This window comes from Polyodon spathula, chromosome 7, assembly GCF_017654505.1.
Source record: "Polyodon spathula isolate WHYD16114869_AA chromosome 7, ASM1765450v1, whole genome shotgun sequence".
NCBI classification, from domain to species: Eukaryota; Metazoa; Chordata; class Actinopteri; order Acipenseriformes; family Polyodontidae; genus Polyodon; species Polyodon spathula.
The window spans coordinates 39,317,552-39,339,082 of NC_054540.1; the positions used below are offsets into that span (position 1 = coordinate 39,317,552).

At 40.9% G+C, this 21,531-nt stretch overlaps 1 protein-coding gene across 1 annotated transcript in view; it reads right to left on the bottom strand.

The window, feature by feature from the left end:
* kcnq1.2 (potassium voltage-gated channel, KQT-like subfamily, member 1.2) overlaps positions 1-21,531 on the bottom strand; it is a 514,204-nt gene that overhangs the window by 383,014 nt on the left and 109,659 nt on the right. Inside the window, exons 7-10 of the mRNA XM_041255488.1 lie at positions 21,346-21,456; positions 19,932-20,027; positions 3,415-3,537; positions 2,009-2,171 (exon numbers count right to left, since the gene is read on the bottom strand). Of these exons, the coding sequence (XP_041111422.1) occupies positions 2,009-2,171; positions 3,415-3,537; positions 19,932-20,027; positions 21,346-21,456 (493 nt within the window). The remainder of the gene's footprint in view (positions 1-2,008; positions 2,172-3,414; positions 3,538-19,931; positions 20,028-21,345; positions 21,457-21,531) is intronic.

Genomic DNA, 21,531 nt, shown 5'->3' on the forward strand with positions numbered 1-21,531 from the left:
ATTTTGCTTCCCCAGCACATCGGAACACACAACGGCTGCGATGCTGGCTCCGGGGATCAACCACTGTGCGGTCTCCCCAGCGCATCAGCATGATAACCGTCTGGATTGAGCTAAGTAGGGTACATCTCTGGGGTCTTCAAGTGGGCACCTTCCAACCTCTGTGTTTCGTCGACCAGCCAACAACACCTCAAGAGGGCTCAACAGTGATTCTGGTGACCCAGCATCACCCCCCTCCATCCCCTACTCAGCTCAGCCCAGCTTACTTAACTGTATGCCTTATCCACAGCATCCTCCCATGGCACTGTTAACTCTAACATATGAACAAGGCGTGCTGATTCAGACCGTCGAAGGTTAGAGGTGGCAATTTCAGGTGGAAAAAGAAGCCGTTGACCATAGTTATTTATGTTTTATAATGTTATATGTGCATATAGCTTTCTACACCTGTGTAACCAGAAGTTTATTGCGTAAAGTCTATTTTATTAGTTTTTCATGTTTATGTATATGTGCTCTTTTTGAAAAATATAAGAAAAAAGTTACTTTTCAATGTACATACAGTGTTTCTGCTCTAAAAATGTTATGTATGATGTTCATAAATAAAAATATTAAGTTGTATCTGATTGTTTGTTTTTTATTTAAATATTGAAGCCGTTTTAAAATGGAGCCGCACATTTTGCGAGTGCGGTGATTGTATGTAGTCTGAAATCTCTGTGGTTCTAGTGTTAAAGTGCTTTCATCTGAGTTCAGTATATACACCTTAGTTCTAATTGTTTGACTTCGATGTACATGTATGTATCACTGACTAGATCAGCTAAACAGTCTTTTTACAAGAACCAAAGCCATCTAGTGATCGGCCATTATGGTGCAAGTTTCCTTGTGCTTGTTTTTGTCACTGCTGTGCACTAGATGATGCTGAAGAATAGCTCCTGAGCTCAGTCAAGGTATCGGATCACAGAACAATGCAGTATCTGAGGAAGAACCTGTGGCAATGTGCCCCGCCTCTGTGTGTGTTTGTGTGTAATACATTGCGTGTGGAGTGTTAATGTTGGTGTGTAGCACAAGTGATTTAAAATATATAGTTGTATTTATTCATTTCACGTACATTTAAAGTATGTAATAGCATGTGAGCACAAGGTTGAACAAATTAGTTCACATGCTGGGATTAAAGTGACTAATTAATTAGTAATTGAATCCCGGCACAACATTATATATAGATGCATATTTTACTCGCTTGGGGTTGTGTGTTGAATGACTGGAGAACGGGTATGGAGAGAGAAGAAAATAAAAAGTAAGAAGTAAGAAATAACAATTGCTACAGCATGCTGGAAGTACCAGCATGGTACTTGTTTAGTGTTCGTCCACTATTTATTTACTGTTTTGTCACTTTGTTTGTCTGTTTATTTTGGCCTAAAGTGCTGTGTGCTGTTTACAGCTAGCCTGTTCATTGAACTACACAGGATCAAAAAAGCAATCAGATCAAATCTAAGTTGAAAATTTGCTGTAGCCTGTGTAGTACATATCACAGTAATATTTTTCTACAAAATCAAGATTGTTTTGATATTTGTATTCCTCATAAAATCAGCTACGAATGAAACTGGAAACATGTCATAGTTCTCAGCCTTGTGTCAGGAGAAACATGGTTGTCTGAGAATTTCATTTGCATAAACAGATCAATGTTCACTCCTTGCAGATGATTGATCCTGGAATTGTCTAGTCGGTTCTTAGAGGATACCAATGACTCTGCAGCAACAACATGGCTTGATAACATATCACCTTTATTGTTCTTGTCTAAAAATGTTTAGTTTACTGGCATTAGTATAGTTTTGTAGGACTTGCATTGTCCTTTTTGTAGTGTGATAACCAAAATTAAACATCTTATTTAAAGTGTGCTCAGTGTAATAACCCCACATCCTTGATTTGCACTCTTTTGAATATATAATTAAATATTAAGGAACATATATATATATATATATATATATATATATATATATATATATATGGAGGCAATTACCTGATGGTTCTTCAATATAAAAGGCAATCTCTTTCTTGTCCTCTTTCTCTTCAATGTGGTCATATGTGATTTGGGGAACAGAGAGGGCATTTTCTACAGGGTTTATTGTACCTGTGGAACCATTATCTTGACCAATCTTCAGTTTCCGTTTGTATTTTTTACTCTGCAAGAAGAAAGACATTTAGGACTGTAGAGTCTTTTGCTTTCAAAATTGTACAAGACATTCCCTTTTTTTGTTTTTACTTCTCTAAGCACAGGTACGAATTGCTAATCATTGATGTGATTGCAGCTGATAATTCCAGAAATCTTGCCAGTTGTGCGCTTCTATTCATTACATGTGTCTCAAATGTGCAGCTTTTTTTGAAAGAAACACGTTCCTTTAAACATGTATTTTATTTTGAAACATGTCATCTGGTACTACACTTTTTGGGGCTATTTTCTGAGGGTATGGGAAATCTATTGACTATATCCTATACAGACACTACATGTTTAAATACTTTGTATTCTGTTGTTTAGGTCATTCTGATACCAGCCATCAACTTTAACACCAATGTGCAACATTTCCATACTGCATTGTGCTTTACCATACATTTACAGTGCAGGCCGTTAATGCTTAGAAAAGGATAATAATAATAGGAGCGTTCTGAATAAGTATTCCAATTTCTGCATTTACATGCATGCAGAATTCAAGTATTCTGTGTATAACATGTCCAGTTAATTATTCCTAATAATGTCCCAATCTGGTAGTCAGAGTTGGTGGTTGTCACTATGTAAACAAAATATAATACTTTTTGAGCTGCTTCCCAATGTCTTCATATCTTGTGTTCTATATGGAAGAAATTTTAATACAACACAAAAAAATCCACTACAGACTTGTCAAACTGTAGTGCCTGTGTCTCTCCTCACCAAGCAAGAAAAAAGAAGCTACAAATTACGACGTTGGTCAGATATAAAGAAGCATTGTTATATGTGTAGACCATGTATATCTCAGTGGGCCATATTTTCAAAGTGATTACTCAGGTTTTGAACTGTTCATTTTATAAAACTAGAGACAAATAGCTGAGTAATATAATCCAAGTTCTCTTGAGGTGTTTGTATCTAATTTTGTAATGTTGACATTATTTTTTTTTTCCTTCCAAAAAAAGGAGTTAAAGACTGGAGATAAAAATATGGTCCACTGTGTCTCAAATATGTTCTATACTAAGCAGAGCACACCCCTATCTGCATCTACAAGACAACCTAACATGACTTAGAGATAGCACATACAATACTATGGAGTTCTGCAGTTGACACAGCTGCTGTAAAACTTTAGTTGCCAGAAACAAGCAACAAATCAGTTAAGCAGAAAAGCCACAGTTACTGGAATATCCAGGCAGCAGATTGTTCCCCAAAACAACAAAGATTACCAGTTTCCTGAGGCTTGGACTGTCTGGTGCCCTATTGGAAATGTAATCAGAGTGCATCACGTATATCTTCCATGTCGCCGAGCAGCCACTGGCTTTCTCTGCTGCATAGCAACGCCAGAGAGTCTGAAAGAGAAAAATGAGAAATCACACACTTTGGCTGAGAGGGTATACATAAGCAATTTTACTCTACATACTAGGGCAGTGCTGATATGTGTATTTTCCAAGTAATTCCATTTAATAAACTCAACACAATATAAAGAGTTCTCTCTTGAGAACTATCAAATAGAGATCTATCAAATTAACTAGCATTAGCCAGCAGTAGCTCTTAAAGTAAATGTTGATAGGTAAGAAAGGTGAACATTGAAATGATTATATAACTCCCTACCATGCAACCACCACAGTATTCTTACTGCTTTATGTTTTAGGGGGTTTTATTTAACTAAAAAAAAACAATTTCGTGGTGTACCAAGAAAGGGTCAGAGAAGAGCGCATTCTGTACAGACTAGTGTCACATGCCAGGGTGGTTATTTGGAATTCTAATTTTCTATTAGAAAGTATGTGCTAATTGGCCACTGTAAAATCAATGCAACACCACTACGGTTATAGATGTACAGTACATTATTATAGCTAAGGTCGAGTAGGCAGTTTAATGTTGAACCCAATTTTCTTTACTTTAATAACTTTGACCCTGTTCAATGGATTTGCATGACAATTTGGATGTGCGGTCTGTTTGGTTAGATCTCTTGATGTTCTGGTCGGATATGCGGATTCCCCATACTATCCACTATCCATAAAACAAATAGAAAATCTGTGTTTTTTGCTGTCTCTAGCTCCAAAACAAATTTTTGTTTGACAATTTTAGGGTACAAGGGGACTAGCCCAGAGTAGAGCCTTTTCTGGTTTGGTGAAAAAATATTAATCTGTCTTAAGTTGCTTGACATCGTGCCACTTAAAGACAGAACCCGGGGTGTGAACATCAAAGAAGTATTAACGCCTGTGATTGAGAAAGCCAAGCTACCTTTAAAGAAGCTTACTGCAGCTGCTACGGATGGAGAGGCATGTTAGGCCCTGTAAGTGGGTTAGTGAGCCTTTGTAAAGCTGATGATAGCTTTCCTTTCCTGAATTCTGGAAATGTCATTGCATTATTCATCGAGATCAACTGGTATAAAAAACATCTGAATTTGGAGTATGTTATGAAAATTGATCTGGAAATTGTCAACTACATTCGTACAAACAATCAAAAAATCTGATTGAAGAACTTTGTGAAGAAGATTTTTCAGGAGAGCTGGTGCTTTACTGCACTGTACGATGGCTTTCTGGAGGAAAGGTTATCGCTTTTTTTTTTTTTTTTAATTATTGAATGCTGTGAAACTATTCATAGAAGCGAAGGGCAAAGAATACTGTGAACTGACAGACCCTCAGTGGGTTCTAAATTTGGCATTTCTGGCAGATATGTTGTTGCATTTGGATAAACCAAATGTGAGTCTACAAGGGAAGTTAAAGATGTTGCCCAAGCTTGTGCAATGTGTGTTTGCATTTGTAAACTAATTTCAGTTGTTTCAGAGACCGTTGCAAAAAGGAGAACTGACACACTTTCTGTTGATGTTAAAAGCCAATTCAGTTAACGATACAACAGAAGCACTACGACATCGCTATTCAGGCCTGCTTCAAGCTCTTCAATACAGAGTATACATCGCTACTCAGGCCTGCTTCAAGCTCTTCAATACAGAGTATACATCGCTACTCAGGCCTGCTTCAAGCTCTTCAATACAGAGTATACATCACTACTCAGGCCTGCTTCAAACTCTTCAAGATGATTTCAAAATCTTTGTGGTTTAACCCTTTCAACGCTGAAGCACTGTTTGAAGTCTCTGTTAGTCACTAATGAAGCAGCTTCTCAAATGGAAATCAACTTTTCAAATGGAAATCATTGAACTTCGAGAAGATAACAGATTGAAGTCTATTCTAAAAGAGGGAACACTTAACTTTTAGAGCTTTGTGCCAAAGGACACATACCCAAACATAAGGCATGCTGCTCTCCGACTTATTTCAATGTTTGACTCAACCTGCGTTTGTGAGTCCGTTTTTTCTACTCTCAAACATGTTAAATCCAAGTACAGATCTGTTCTGACTGATGCACACTTACATGAACTGTTGCATTCAAGCACAGCGGAGTACAAACTGCATTTCAAGAAAATAGTCCAAAGTAAAGAATGCCAAAAGCCACACTGAGTGTAGATCCTGCCTGTGTACATACTTACATATTAAGTATGTACTGGAAAAAAGAAAGGTCAGCTGCATTTAACATTGTGTGTGATATACTTGTAATAGTAACTGCAGTAAAAAATATCAGTGAAATGCTAAATGAAGCACTTTTAAAAGTTTGTGACTCTTTGTCACTGTACGTTTTATTTTCTTGGCTCTTGGTCTGTGAAGGTTGGCCACCCCTGGATTACTGTATCCTGTCTCTGTTGTACCGTGGTATATGCGGTAGTAACTCAATGGTTGGGCATGCTGTGTTTGACCAATCGCTTCCAACATTTTAGGAATGTGTGGGAGGGTTTAGTCTCTGAAACATGTGAATAGTGGATTGATCGCGTCATCAAATGGTGAAAGATTGATGCCTAAACTGGCCTATAGGACTGTAGGTCTGTGTTGTTCAGTCTGGAATCCAGTAAGTCAAATAAACAAACTGAAGAGTTTTATATTTCGGTTCGTAGTGTGACCAAATCCTGATGGATACAACCTTTAGCAGACTCACAGGAGACATTTGTCAAAACTAATCAGTCGTTATTGATTGCTCTATACTGTCCTAGGCTATGCTGCACCATCCGCAGTAACAATAATATTATAAACTATGTTGGTGTCCTAAAGGCTGCAAGTGAGTAATCGCTTATAAAATATTAGGACGTGTGTAGGGGGATTTAGTCTTTCTAAATTAAATTTTGAATTTAGTTTTTGTCTACATTTAAAAATATGTATAGTTTACATATTGACCCGGCAATGTTCTGTTTTAAATGTTTACTATTATTTATTAATACAAATGTTGACGCAGCCATGACAGAAACATACTAACTCCTGTTTTTTTTAGATAGTTAACATATTAGCAATTCAAGACACATGCAGTTTATCTAATTGTTAAGAAATGTTAAGAAATTACTTTTATAAGTCTCTAAAGTGGCACAGAAATTGATAGTATTTCATTGTTTTCCCCATTAAATCTGCAATATCTCAATCAGTTGAGTAGATATACCCAAATAAATTATATCATTGAAAAGTTCAGATTGTTGTTCTGTGAGCAGTGTTTTGTTTACAACCTTTTTATTTTAATAAAAACGACGCACCAGAGGGCTCTTTCACCCGTAATACCTGTTTGTGTGTATCTCTATCAGCTGTCTGGTCTTGGAACCTCATCACTCAACCAAACTCTCACAGGGTTATTCTCAAAGGAGAGCTGCTGCAGGATAGTGCTATATGCCATTATTTCAACTGTTTTTTTTTTTTTTTTGCATCTCTATTTTTCCCACAGATTGAGTATTTTCTAAAGCTGCAGAAAGCATGGTGGAAATCTAGCTTCTACTTTTTTTCATTAGATATTGCGATGCTTTCTTTTTGGCAGAATATATAATGATCTAAGAATCTGTGTCTATTTTCCAAAGACCAAAGTGGTGGATAATTTCAACTTCTACTAGTTAGTTTTTCGTCTGCTTCAGAATGGTCAATACGTCAATCTGCTATCCAGTAAAAAGAGTGACAGCACTTCAGATCATAGGCACAACTACTGTTCCCCCCTCAAAATTCAAGATGAACAAACAATGCACCTAGGAAAGTTCCTGACATGAAACGTGTCTAATTTTGTTTTTGTTTCATTTATAAACCATACAAATAAATGCACAGTATGAAAAATGACAACTAATTTCACATCATTGTGTTTTATATCCAACTATATGAATAAGTGGTGTCACAGATGACTTGTAGTGATGATGTCAGACCCTGAAGAAACACACACAGCACTGTGAGATGAAATGGTGAAGGTGCTTGTTTACACACGTTTACTGCAAATAAAAAAAGATTAAACAGACAAAAACAATTTATAACAAAAACGGCGCGTTGGCCAATACAGACAGACAAAACGAACAGACAAAACGAGCTGAAGCCTGGCTGAAGCCTGGCGGAAGCTGGGATTGCCGGACCGAGCACGGCCGGCGAAACTAAAAAACCCATTGGAAAAGGAAAGATTGTAGAAATCGGGGAATCCAAGAGCTGATCCTGAAACATGTATAGGTGGATGGAACACTGCAGCGTAGCATGGAGACCCGGGCCGCGTGGATAGCGACGGTTGGGGTGACGCTGCTGAGTGCAGCACCTTTATTTTGTAGTTTTATTACTGCGTTTTATTTTCCCTTTTTCTTTCACCTTTTGTCCTTTGTGATTTATTATTTCCAGAACACCTGCGAGTGCACCTGCATTGGACTGTATACCTGGACTGGTTTAACCGTGGTCTTGTTTACCATTGCCGGTACTCAAGCCAGGGACAACAGCGCCTTCTGTGGGCTGAAATAAATCAGTGTGCCTGAGTGGCATTACAACTAAAAGTTCTGTCTCCTTGTCAGTGAATTGCCCACCACCCTTCCACAATACCTTACGTGGGAAGGTGTTAGCATAACAATATATATATATATATATATATATATATATATATATAATATGATATATATATATATATATATATATATATATATATATATATATATATACACACACACACACACATACACTGAAGAAAAATATAAATGCAACATGCAACAATTTCAAAGATTTTACTGAGTTACAGTTCATATAAAGAAATCAGTCAACTGAAATAATTTCATTAGGCCCTAATCTATGGATTTCACATGACTTGGAATACAGATATGCATCTGTTGGTCACAGATACCTTAAACCTTAAAAAGGTAGGGGCATGGATCAGAAAACCAGTCTGTATCTGGTGTGACCATGTCACAGAGACGGCCGAAGTGGGCGGCGTCAGAACCAGGAAAGGTAAGGCAATACACAAAACACAGGATGGATGAAATGAAGTGATGAAGACGCCTGTTGGCGCCGGTTTAATACAAAATAAAAGGTTTAACAAACACGAAAAACACAGGACACGGCACTCTACGCCAAAATAAATAGACAAACGAAAACAGACTAAACTTAACAAAACGGTGCACGGACAGACACTGACAAACACGGTGAGCGGATACTTTCCCCTCTTATTATTATTATTATTATTATTATTATTATTATTATTATTATTACTTATTTCCTCCGTCTCCAATCCCGTTCTCCGCTCACCGAACACCCAAAACCCAGTATGTGACAACGTGCATCTATATATACTATTGTGCTGGGATTCAATTACCAATTAATTATTCACTTGAATCCCAGCACGTGAATTAATAAAGTGCAATTCCCCGTGCTCACATATTACTACATTTTACTTGCACGTGAAGTGCTGTGCAATCCTCGTGCCTAAATACACATATACATTTTTAAACACTCGTGTTACACAGACCCGTTTATATCCCGTGTACCAATGTCTATACACCAACATTTAAACACACCACACGCAACACATAACAGATAATATACACAGGGGCGGGCACTTTGTTACAGACCACCATAAGCCTCATGCAGCGCAACACATCTCCTTCGCATAGAGTTGATCAGGCTGTTGATTGTGGCCTGTGGAATATTGTCCTCTTCAATGGCTGTGTGAAGTTGCTGGATACTGGCGAGAACTGCAACACGCTGTCGTACACGTCGATCCAGAGCATCCCAAACATGCTCAATGGGTGACATGTCTGGTGAGTATGCAGGCCATGGAAGAACTGGGACATTTTCAGCTTCCAGGAATTGTGTATAGATCCTTGTGACATGGGGCCGTACATTATCATGCTGAAACTTGAGGTGATGGCAGCGGATGAATGACACGACAATGGGCCTGAGGATCTCGTCACGGTATCTGTGTGCATTCAAATTGCCATCAATAAAATGCAATTGTGTTCACTGTCCGTAGCTTATGCCTGCCCATACCATAACCCCACCGCCACCACGGGGGACTCTGTTCACAACGTTGACATTAGCAAACCGCTCGCCCACATGACTCCATACGTGCTGTCTGCCATCTGCCTGGTACAGTTGAAACCGGGAGTCATCCGTAAAGAGCACACTTCTCCAGCGTGCCAGTGGCCATCGAAGGTGAGCATTTGCCCACTTTAGTCGGTTACGACACCGAACTGCAGTCAGGTCAAGACCCTGGTGAGGACGACGAGCACATAGATGAGCTTCCCTGAGACGGTTTCTAACAGTTTGTACAGAAATTCTTCAGTTGTGAAAACCCACGGTTTCATCAGCTGTCCGAGTGGCTGGTCTCAGACGATCCCACAGGTGAAGATGTGGAAGTCTTGGCTGGCGTGGTTACACGTGGTCTATGGTTGTGAGGCCGGTTGGATGCACTGCCAAATTCTCTAAAACAACGTTAGAGGCAGCTTATGGTAGAGAAATGAACATTCAATTCTCTGGCGACAGCTCTTGTGGACATTCCTGCAGTCAGCATGCCAATTGCACGCTCACTCAAAACTTGAGACATCTGTGGCATTGTGTTGTGTGACAAAACTGCACATTTTAGAGTGGCCTTTTATTGTCCCTAGCACAAGGTGCATCTGTATAATGATCATGCCGTTTAATCAGCTTCTGGATATGCCACACCTGTCAGGTGGATGGGTTATCTTGGCAAAGGAGAAATGCTCACTAACAGGGATGTATATTTTTTTGTATATACACACACACACGGTTCTGCCAGGATTCAATTACTAATTAATTATTCACTTGAATCCCAGCACATGAACTAATTTGTGCAATACCTGTGCCTAAATACAACTATATATTTTAAATCACTCGTGCTACACAGAACCATTTATATCCTGTGCACCAATACCTATAGACCAATATTAACACACCACATGCAACATATAACACAGAACTCACAACATGAAAACTCGTGTTAATCAACAAATTGGTATGCAGCATTGATTTTGGCATTTTTTAAGCGGTCATTAAACCTATTTTGTTAAATGATCATTTTAATGTGATTTATGATATTATGTTGATTTACAAATAATGTTAATATCTTAACGAGCAGAGCTTTTCTTTGCATGGGGATTTAAAAGCAAATTTGTGTTAATTGTTATAATTTATCAGGAGTTAATTTGCACTTGGAAAAAGAGGGTTTCAATTAACGAAAAAGTATATAACTCTGAAACAGACATTAAACAAATTGAACCGCATCTGTGGCGCCAATGATACAGAGATCGAGTGTACACATCCAGGGTTAATTTCTTACAGACTACCTCGATAATTCAATATTTGTAGTTATGAAAATATTTAAGCCTTTTCTATACTTGGTGGTTATGAATGAGATTTATTCACTTACTTTAACCATGTGTAACCTTGGGGGCTCTCAAGTGGTGCATCCATTAAAGGCACTCCACATGGCATGCAGGATGCACCCTATAGCCTGGATGTAGCCGGTTCAAGTCCAGGTTATTCTATTGCCAACCATGGATGGGAGTTCCCAGGATTTCAAAACTGAAATCTTGGTGTCAAAAATGGCATATTAGATATTACAATACATTTTCCTTTGGCAAATGGGGATTTGCTTTTAACATCTGTGTCTTATCCACAAAAGAACGCAGAACAGGCGTCAAGGACACACAGCGACGCACTAGGAATGTGATCAAGATCATTGACATGGATTTTGTGTAAACGTATTTGCAATGCGTTATAAGATGTTCTTATAATACTGTAAGTGTTCAGTGGCTACTTCTAATCATGTTGAGTTTATTTATCGCGGAGGCCAAACCATAACAGAAAACACATAGTTAGTGGAATTCATTGAACAATTAAATATAAACAAATTGTGAATTGGGTTAGGGAGTTCTAATTTTAAAAGCTAGATATATAATGAAGTGTTACATATGTGGTATACATGTACAATAACTAACTACAAACACCAATAGCACTTGAAACATACGCATTTATAGCCTACAATCGTACTTACTAAAATACATACAAAAGTAGATTTCATCATAAGAAAATAAATTCCAACCAATATACATAGATGGCTTATGGTATTATTATATTTTTAACAGAAAAAAAAAAAAAAAAAAAACATTGCAAAATCCACATTAAAGAGTTGCATATAGTAAGCCGTGACAAAATATTCTGCCATTGAGGGTAAATGACTAACGTGCTGTCCGATTTTTATCCACACGCCAGACAATCGTTAAGCAGCATTTTATATGTGAAGTGTATTTGATTTGGCTGCTCCTCGCTGGTGGGAGAGCCGCCACCCTGTACGCTAGTAGTTTCATTTTTCTTGATCTCGTTAACAAGCATTTTGATTAACAAGTTCCCCTTATCAAGTCATTAAGACAGGATGTATGTGACCTGCGACAATTAAGCTTTTTGACGAGAAACACAACCAAATCATTAAAGGATTGATTTGATTAACACATTTTGTTTGAAAAATCACATGATACAATAACACTGTTTTTTGAAAATCCTGCCCAAAGCACTTTAATATACATTTGGAAAGAAACGCTGTATTTTCTGGTTACATTACATTAAGGTATTTGTATTTGTACATTTAGAGCAAACAAATCATATACGATTATGACCCACTTAAATACTGCAATTTACAAACGTTTACTTGTAAAAACATGCTGAACTGCTGTATTTTATTACAGTAGTCATTTACAAGGACAGCCACAAGCTCCAAGGACTGATATGCACTCCAGTGTCATGCTAATATATCTTTTCCAGAATGTCACTGTGGCCCTACTATCAAAGCTAGTCAGGGAGGGCTTTGTGATGGGAGTTTCTTAATGCAGATGACAACCTAATTCAAACAGGTTCTGTCTAAAATGAACCACCTGTTTGGACCCTACAGAACGGCAAGTGCTGCAAAGATATCGAATGGCTAAGGCTACGATACTGAATTTATATGACAAAGTTAAAGACCCCTTAGAGTCAAGCCCTGAGGGGTCCTGCAGTTCCAGTGTCACTCACAGCCCAGTCATTCTTTGCCACAGGTTGTTTATATGATATCCTGTTTACACTCAAATGTTATTCATTTTCATAAAGTGAGGATATGTTAGGCCAAAATGAAAAATAAATGAATAAATACATTTTTTTAAATGTTTGATTGAACCATTGATTGAAATCTTGAAATTACATAAAACTCTCATTTGTGTCATTAACATATACCGGTACGTTTCTGTGACAAAGTGCCCACCCCTGTGTATATTATCTGTTATGTGTTGCGTGTGGTGTGTTTAATGTTGGTGTATAGACATTGGTACACGGGATATAAACGTGTCTGTGTAACACGAGTGTTTAAAATGTATGTGTGTATTTAGGCACGAGGATTGCACAGCACTTCACATGCAAGTAAAATGTAATAATATGTGAGCATGGGGAATTGCACTTTATTAACTCACGTGCTGGGAGTTAAGTGAATAAATAGTAATTGAATCCCAGCACAACAGTATATATAGATGCACGTTGTCACATACTGGCGGTTGGGTGTTCGGGAGTGGAGAACAGGAGAGAGAGAGAGAGAGAGAGAGAGAGAGAGAGAGAGAGAGAGAGAGAGAGGTGTAACTATAAATCTCAATTGTTTGTGTAGCGTTCGTCCACTCTGTGTTTTGTCCGTGTCTGTTCGTTTTGTTTGTCTGTTTATTTTGGCGCGAAGTGCCGTGTCCTGTCTTTTGTTTGTTAAACCCTTTTATTTTACAATAAACTGGTGCCAGCCAGCGCCACCATCATTTCATTTCACATCATCGTCTTTGTATATTTCATTCCTTCCTGGTTCTGACGCCGCCCACTTGGCCGTCTTTGTGACACGTGGTGTCCTGCGTGGGATTTAACAGCGCCTCCAAGCGTCAGACCAGGAGGGGTTTTTTGTGTGGAAGAAAAAAAAAAAAGGGCGTCTTGGGATTACAAAAAAAAAAAACAAAGAAAGAAAGAAAGAAATGGGGAGAAGCAGGAAAGAGGATAAAGAGGTGAGGGACAGGGAGGAGGAGTGCCGCCTAAGGGCCAGACGTCCCCGGCGATGTAACCAGTCCTTGCCGGGGTGCCTCCTCTGCAACCAGGACCATCTCTTTGCCAACTGTCCCTTCCGCTGCCCCTACCAAGAGGAAGAGGAGGAACTGCCGCAGAAGAGGAAGGCAGAGGTCCCACTGCTGTCTCCAGAGCCGCAGCAGTCTCCTGCAAGTGAGGGAGAGCCGCACCAGTCCCCTGTAACAAGGGGAGACTACATGCCGCTCCCACCTCCACCACCAGGAGACTACACGCCGCTCCCACCTCCATGGGCAGGAGCAGAGCAGCAGGAGCTGCTTCTGCCTCCGTCACCTCCATGGGCAAGAGCAGAGCAGCAGGAGCTGCCTCTGCCTCCGCCACCTCCACCGGCAGGCGCAGAGCAGCAGGAGCTGCTTCTGCCTCCGCCACCTCCACCAGCAGGCGCAGAGCAGAGGGAGCTGCCTCTGCCTCTGCTACCTCCATCGGCAGGAGCAGAGCAGCAGGAGCTGCCTCTGCCTCCTCCACCAGCAGACGGTGAATGCCTGCTGGGTCCCCGTCCCCCAGCAGAGGGTGAATGCCTGCTGGGTCCCCGTCCCCCAGCAGAGGGTGAATGCCTGCTGGGTCCCCGTCCCCCAGCAGAGGGTGAATGCCTGCTGGGTCCCCATCCACCAGCAGAGGGTGACTGCCTGCTGGTACTTCCCCCACCAGCAGAGGGTGACTGCCTGCTGGTATCACTTCCCCCACCAGCAGAGGGTGACTGTCTGCTGGTATCACTTCCCCCACCAGCAGAGGGTGAATGCCTGCTGGTAGCACTTCCCCCACCATCACGAGGAGAGGAGCTGGAGCTTCCTTTGCCTCCACCTCCATCAGGGGGAGAGGAACAGGAGCTGCCTCTCCCTGGACCAGGACTAGATGCTGGCGGTCCTCAGCAGCCCTTGTATAGGCTGCTGAGGGAAGCACGGGGAAGAACCTCCTGGCCGCAGTGGCCGAAAAGAGGGCCAACACCCGCACCCCAGCTTGTCCTGACTGCCAGCCTCGCTTCGCCCAAGGATGCCAGCCTCGCTTCGCCCAAGGATGCCAGCCTCGCTTCGCCCAAGGATGCAAGCCTCGCTTCGCCCAAGGATGCCTCTGCATCGCCTGGGGTTGCCCGCCGCTCTGCATTGCCTGGGGTTGCCCGTCCGCTCTGCATCGCCTGGGGTTGCCCGCCGCTCCGCATCACAGCCGGAAGTACTGGGGCCGGAACCCCACGACGGGGAGCTGCCGGCCATGAAGAAGGGGGAGGAGGTCTGGAGACCACCAACCCCAGCAGCAGTTTCGCTGCCAGAGAAGGGGGAGGAGGTCTGGAGACCGCCAACCCCAGCAGCAGTTTCGCTGCCGGAGAAGGGGGAGGAGGTCTGGAGACCACCAACCCCCGCAGCAGTTTCGCTGCCGGAGAAGGGGGAGGAGGTCTGGAGACCACCAACCCCCGCAGCAGTTTCGCTGCCGGAGATCGTGGGGGAGGTCCGGAGACCTGCTCCCTCTGCAGTTTCTTCCCTGCAGGAAGAACTGTGGTTGAAGCCCCACCAAGGGGAGCTGCCGGCGCCGAAGAAGGGGGAAGGTCAGGAGACCACACCCCAAGCAGCCTTTCCGCTGCTAGGACTACCCTGGCAGGAGAATGCTACCCCGCTGTCAGCATTGCTGCTGACAGCATTACGACCTGTGGGCCCCTGGAAGCCTCTGGTCCTGGCCAAGGACTTTGGGTGGGACTTTTGGGCTTTTAAGGGGGGAGGTGGCCATTGAGGCCATGTGTGCTTTGCACAAGAGGGGGTATATGTGACAAAGTGCCCACCCCTGTTTATATTATCTGTTATGTGTTGCATGTGGTGTGTTTAATGTTGGTGTATAGACATTGGTACACGGGATATAAACGGGTCTGTGTAACACGAGTGTTTAAAATGTATATGTGTATTTAGGCAAGTAAAATGTAAAAATATGTGAGCACGGGGAATTGCACTTTATTAACTCACGTGCTGGGAGTCAATTGAAAAATTAGTAATTGAATCCCAGCACAACAGTATATATAGATGCACGTTGTCACATACTGGCGGTTGGGTGTTCGGGAGTGGAGAACAGGAGAGAGAGAGAGAGAGAGAGAGAGAGAGAGAGAGAGAGAGAGAGAGAGAGAGAGAGAGAGAGAAGTGTAACTATAAATCTCAATTGTTTGTGTAGCGTTCGTCCACTCTGTTTTGTCCGTGTCTATTCGTTTTGTTTGTCTGTTTATTTTGGCGCGAAGTGCCGTGTCCTGTCTTTTGTTTGTTAAACCCTTTTATTTTACAATAAACCGGCGCCATCATCATTTCATTTCACATCATCGTCTTTGTATATTTCATTCCTTCCTGGTTCTGATGCCGCCCACTTGGCCGTCTTTGCGACAGTTTCTTATTTAAATCTTAAAAAAAACAATGTTTTTCATTTTTTGATGGAAACAACGTTCGGGATAAGAGTCGGGTTAAAACAGACGGATATATGATTTGTTTGTCATTTCCCGTGACACCACATACTAAAATCAGTTCCTCACAAATGGCGCTAACTATGGGGGTGCATTTGTGTGTTTTTATTTATTTTTTTAGTCTATATAAATGTTACGGATGCATATCCCCGGAAGAGTGTATGGAGCTCTAAACGAAAGAGAAAGAATCTGTGCTGGAACTCTACCTCTCAACCAGGAAGGGCACTAGTAAGTTTGATGGTATGTACGCCTTCACAGGGATGGGCCGACTCGATGGTAGGACTGAACCTGAAGTCGGACATCGTGGTCGATGGGCGTAGCTGTAAGACTGCTGAACAGATCTATTGTGATCAGCTGTTTGGTATGTGTGATTAGATAAAGCGTGGCACCCGGCTGGTCACAAGGAGGAGTTTAGCAGGGTGTCAAACTCTAGTCCTCGAAGGCCGCAGGGTCTTTTGGTTTTCATTCCAACTTAAGCTATCAATTAACGTGATTGATCTAATTATTTGTTGAATTTCACATATTTAATATTTTTCAAGGTCAGTTACAGTTGATGGTTTTAAAAATGCACTTGATTCAAAGTACACTACCTATGAAATATTTTGAGGCCTGAAGAGAAGTGTTAAATGTGTTCAGTTAATCAAATAATTAGACCAATTAAGTAATTGAGAGCTCAGGTGGAACGAAAGCTAGAAGACGCTGCAGTCCTCCAGGAACTGAGTTTGACACCCCTGTGCTTAAAAGTTAAATGCAGCGGTGTTTTTGTGTTTTGTTTTTGTAGACAGAGATTGACCGGGAGCTGAAGCCGCAAAAGCCAGCGAAACACCCCCTCCCCCCCGATATCACCAGGAGCACAGCCGTTACACTGGATACTATCACTGGACACTGCACTGGGAGCACCTAACATTTTCAACATGATCGTGTGTTGTCACCAAATTAAAGATCACTGTATTGGACCCTCTGTTTTGGAGTTCCACTGATTCCTGCACCACTCACATCCTGACACGCGCCTATAAATAAATGTTTGGGATGGCAGGGAGGGAGTTAAAATACTCTCTGCCAAACACACTTGCAAATGTGTGTGTGATTTAATAGTTTTATTGTTTTGGCAGTTGGCCTCATTATTGTAAATTAGAGCCAGCTGCCTATACCTGTTTCTCTGGGGCATATAAACCCCAGAGTTAGTTCATTCAGGACTGCTGTGTGAAGCCCGATTGATAGTGTGCTCAGTCATATTCAAACGTACTATGTGAAGCCTTTTGTTTTTCGTGTTTTATGAAACTCTGTGCTGTTTTATCAACCAGTAAACAGCTTACTTGTCCGGTTATTTAAATAGGTTCCTGAAATGTGTAGTTAGTGCTCAAAGAGAGCTAGGTTTTGTTTATTTTTGGTGTTATCAAAAATTCACATCCACTCTAAACTTCAAGTTTTGTGTTGGGTTGGGTCTGTCATTTAAAGGGGCAAACAAACCAAAATGAATGCAGCTGTTACATGTGGTGGCAGCCTGTGTGGGGACCCCTATAGACCCAGAAGAAGGCAAAATGGAAAATTTAAAAAAGCTGATAGTCTAAACAAAAATACAGAAAAAATGAAGAAAGACAACAGGAGATGGAGACAAGAGTGGGGGCTGCCGAATCCAGAGGCAACAGAGTGGGAGCAGGCAAGAAAAGCCCAGCTATCTCCAGCACCAGAGAGTGTCTGCAGCTGTCTGCAGCTCCAGAGAGAGAAGTACCAGACAAGGGGGAGGAAGTGATGAATGTGCCTCCACCACAACCACAACCACCACCCCTGCATGCCAGTCCGGCATTGCAGAGTGCGGTCCCTTGTCCCAGGATTGTGAACACCTTGCAAGAATGCCCGGACCTCTGTCCAGCACTGCCAGGCACAGTTGCTTGCCTGGTCCCTTACTCCACTCCCCCTGAAGCTGCAGACGTCATGTTGTGGGAGTCAGATGTCACATGCATTCCCCCTTCCTCCCAGTGTGTTCCCCCTAAGGCTGCAGAAATCGCTGCACCGGTGCATAGCCGCACACTTCTGCCTGCGGTTTCTTGCTCCCAGTCACTGCTCTGCACTGCGGTTGCCCTGGTCAAGCATTCTGTGTCCCTCCTTGCCAGTTCTCGGTCCCTCCTTGGAAGCGCATGAGGAAAAGAACCACCCTCAAGCCTGCCCATGGAGGAGGGCGAAAATCAAAGAGATGGGTCTTCAGGGTGGAGTGAAGTGGCCTTGGAATGGTACGCACTTAAAGGGGAGGATGTGTAGCAAGACAGGGAGGGGGTTAAAATCCTCCCTGCCAAACACATGTGCAAATGTAAGTGTGATTTAATTTAATTGTTTTAATGTTTTGGCAGTTGGCCTCATTATTGTAAATTAGAACCAACTGCCTATACCTGTTTCTCTGGGGCATATAAACCCCTGAGTTAGTTCATTCAGGACTCTGCTGTGTGAAGCCTTTTGTTTTTCGTATTTTGTGAAACTGTGTGCTCTGTTTTGTCAAACGGTAAATGGCTTACCTGTCCGGTTATTTAAGTAGGTTCCTGAAATGTGTATTTAGTGCTCGAAGAGAGCTAGGTTTTATTTTTGTTTTGTTTATTTTAGGTATTATTAAAAGTGCGCATCAACACTAAATTTAAGTTCTATGTTGGGTCTGTTATTTAAAGGGACAAACAAACCAGAGTGAGTGCAGCCCTGACAGTATCAATTAAGCATGAACCAAACCTTTTTGGACACTTCTCACGGAACAGATTTTCTCCTGTTTTGCTCAAAACCACTGGTAAATCCGTTTAGGTCAGGAAACCTTTACTTTCTATACAATGCTCTAAAACTACTAAAATCATGGATACTGCGTCATGTACGGTCTGTGGTTACTGCAATTCCCATCTGTATCTGGCATGGTTTAGCATGGTAGAGCCCTGTGTCTGGCAGGTATTTAGTGCGAGGAAAGATCACATACTTGACCATCTACGACCTTGTGCCCCTCCTTGTCCGGTAAAAAAACAAAAAAAATATATAAACCCCAAAAAGCCAGTGACGCTCAGAAAACCAATGCTTCAGTAACATCCTTCGTTGCAATAGGAAAAACAGAGATCAAGTTACATGTTGTGAATAATTCAGCAAATTTGTAGTAGACATGTTCCCAGACTCACAAATTCCAAAGCATTCTGCTGGAAAGTCTAAGTCACACAAATAGTGAAAGATAAGCGTTTTAACTGTATTACAATTTCAGCATCAACATTTATAAAACAGCTTTATAAATTCAGATTGATTTATAATATATGTTTATATACAGCAATAGTTTGTTAATTTAAATAGAAGGTAGTTGTCAAATGTTACTGACGGTCGTATTATTAATCAGCCACATATGTGCAGTGTAATGAATAACTTTGCAATATCACGTTAATGTATAATTTGGCTTCTTTCTTTTTTTTTATGATTTAAAAAAAACAAATAAATAAAAAATTCTTATAAATGTAGGTGCCATAGCTCGTCCTTTGATGATGAGGTCAATTTGCAGTACCAAACTTAGCCTTTAGGCTTGTTTTGTGATGAAAGTAAGCCAAGAGATCATTTGATTGCAAAAGATCTCATGGTTGTTTTTCTTTTTACTATATTTCCTTTTTAAAAGCAATTAGTAGGAGCACCTTATCAGTCTATCATTCTGACAAATAAGAAAGAGGAATGGTTGTTTGCCTTTATCTTACGAAGGTATTCACTTAGAATTCAGGCAACTACGATTTTAGTTTACAGCTCCTTTATTTTGGAAACTCAGTATTGGCAAGTATGATAAACTTTATTTCTCAAACATAAATAAAGTCTTAATCGTAACATACACTTCTATCACTGACATAGTCTTTTGTTGTGTGCCTATGACTACACCATGCAACACATTTTGTTTTAAACCATGTACCTGTATCAGAGAAGCGGCAGCAGGAATCTGTCGGTTGAAATGCTTTTGCCGTTGCTTCTGTTGAACTTTCAGAGCAAAGCCTGATCCCAGAATACCCTGCAATAAAACCATTACATTACCTAGGGAACCAAAGAAGAAAACATACAGCCCCAACAACACCAACTAATCATAATACATTAATAAGTAGTGCCTGCCTAATATTTGCATATACATTACCCTTCAGTGAGTATTGGGCCAGTACTAGGACAGATGGGGGCTGATTTTGAAGCAAATGCAGAGGCAAATTTCCAAGGAGGAATAAAATAATTGACAGTATAAAACTAGCAAAAATCTACTCAAAGAGTCATTTAATTGTGCCCTTTTCTAACTAAGTGGTTTCATATTAGTTTTTTGTCATAAGCACTTGCTTCAAATTATGGTCCATTAAGTCCAATAGGTGTTTGAGAGGCCTGTTTAACAAGGTTTACAGAAAGTGATTTTATTCAAGCATGAGGAAAAGTTTTTGTGGGTGCCATTTTGGGCAAATTTATGGGATGCCACTTCACTCACATTAATCTGTATACACCTGTACAGAACTGTTTATACAGCAGTGTTACAAAAATACATATAGTGAATCATGCATATATTGTATCAATATAAATGATCAATGTTTAAATTCAAGTATAGGCTTCAGATTATTTTTAACAGCTAAGAGAGGTTTCCATTGTTTAATAAAACAGCCCAGCTTCCCTCTGTCATCTTGTAGTAGGTGTTTCATCTCACTTTGTCATTCTTGTATATGTGGAGATTTATTCCAGTACTGGTTAGGTACACTTTCTTTCCTGTGACAAACTCACTCAATGGTCTTGAGACAAGGGACTATGGAAATTAATATTGTACAGTACAAGGAAGAAGTGTAGACTTTCTTTGGCTACAGTGTGGTGCTTGAAAAATTGCATATCCTAAATTAACGTAATGCACAAACAAGTGTGATGAATTGGATTCTCAGTCAACTTAATTGAATGGGAAGCCAAAGGCTGACCGCAAACTGCAAACAGTGTTGTTCAAAGACAAATGTCTTATCATTCAGCAAAAGAGCAAGTCGAGAGGCAGGTACGTGTCTTGTGCTGATGTCAGTATTACTAAATAACCAGCTGCTAAGAGGAGATCCATCACACAAGCACAAAACAAAAAGATAAGAGGAACAGTCATTAACATTTAAAAACATTGGTTCACGTTAGCAGAGTCTGTTTACAGACGGCAGTGTTTAAACTGATCTTTAACGTTTAGGAAAAAATGCAGTATGTTGGCTTTAAAATACGTTTGGCTTTAAATACTCCCATGCCCAGCACTTTGTCATTTCAATTACAGCAGTCAACACTATTTTCTGATGTTATAATAGTAGGCAATGCAGGGTTGCTTAAAATGAAATTACCGCAGGAAGAGCAAAGAAGGAGATGGCAAACACGGAGAAAAAGGAGGCTATCAACTTTCCAATCCACGTCTGAGGAACTTTGTCTCCGTATCCTATTGTAGTAACAGTAACCTAAAAAAAGCAAAAAATAATAGTGATGACGTGACATACAGACTATACAGTACATACAAACATATTCAAACCCAC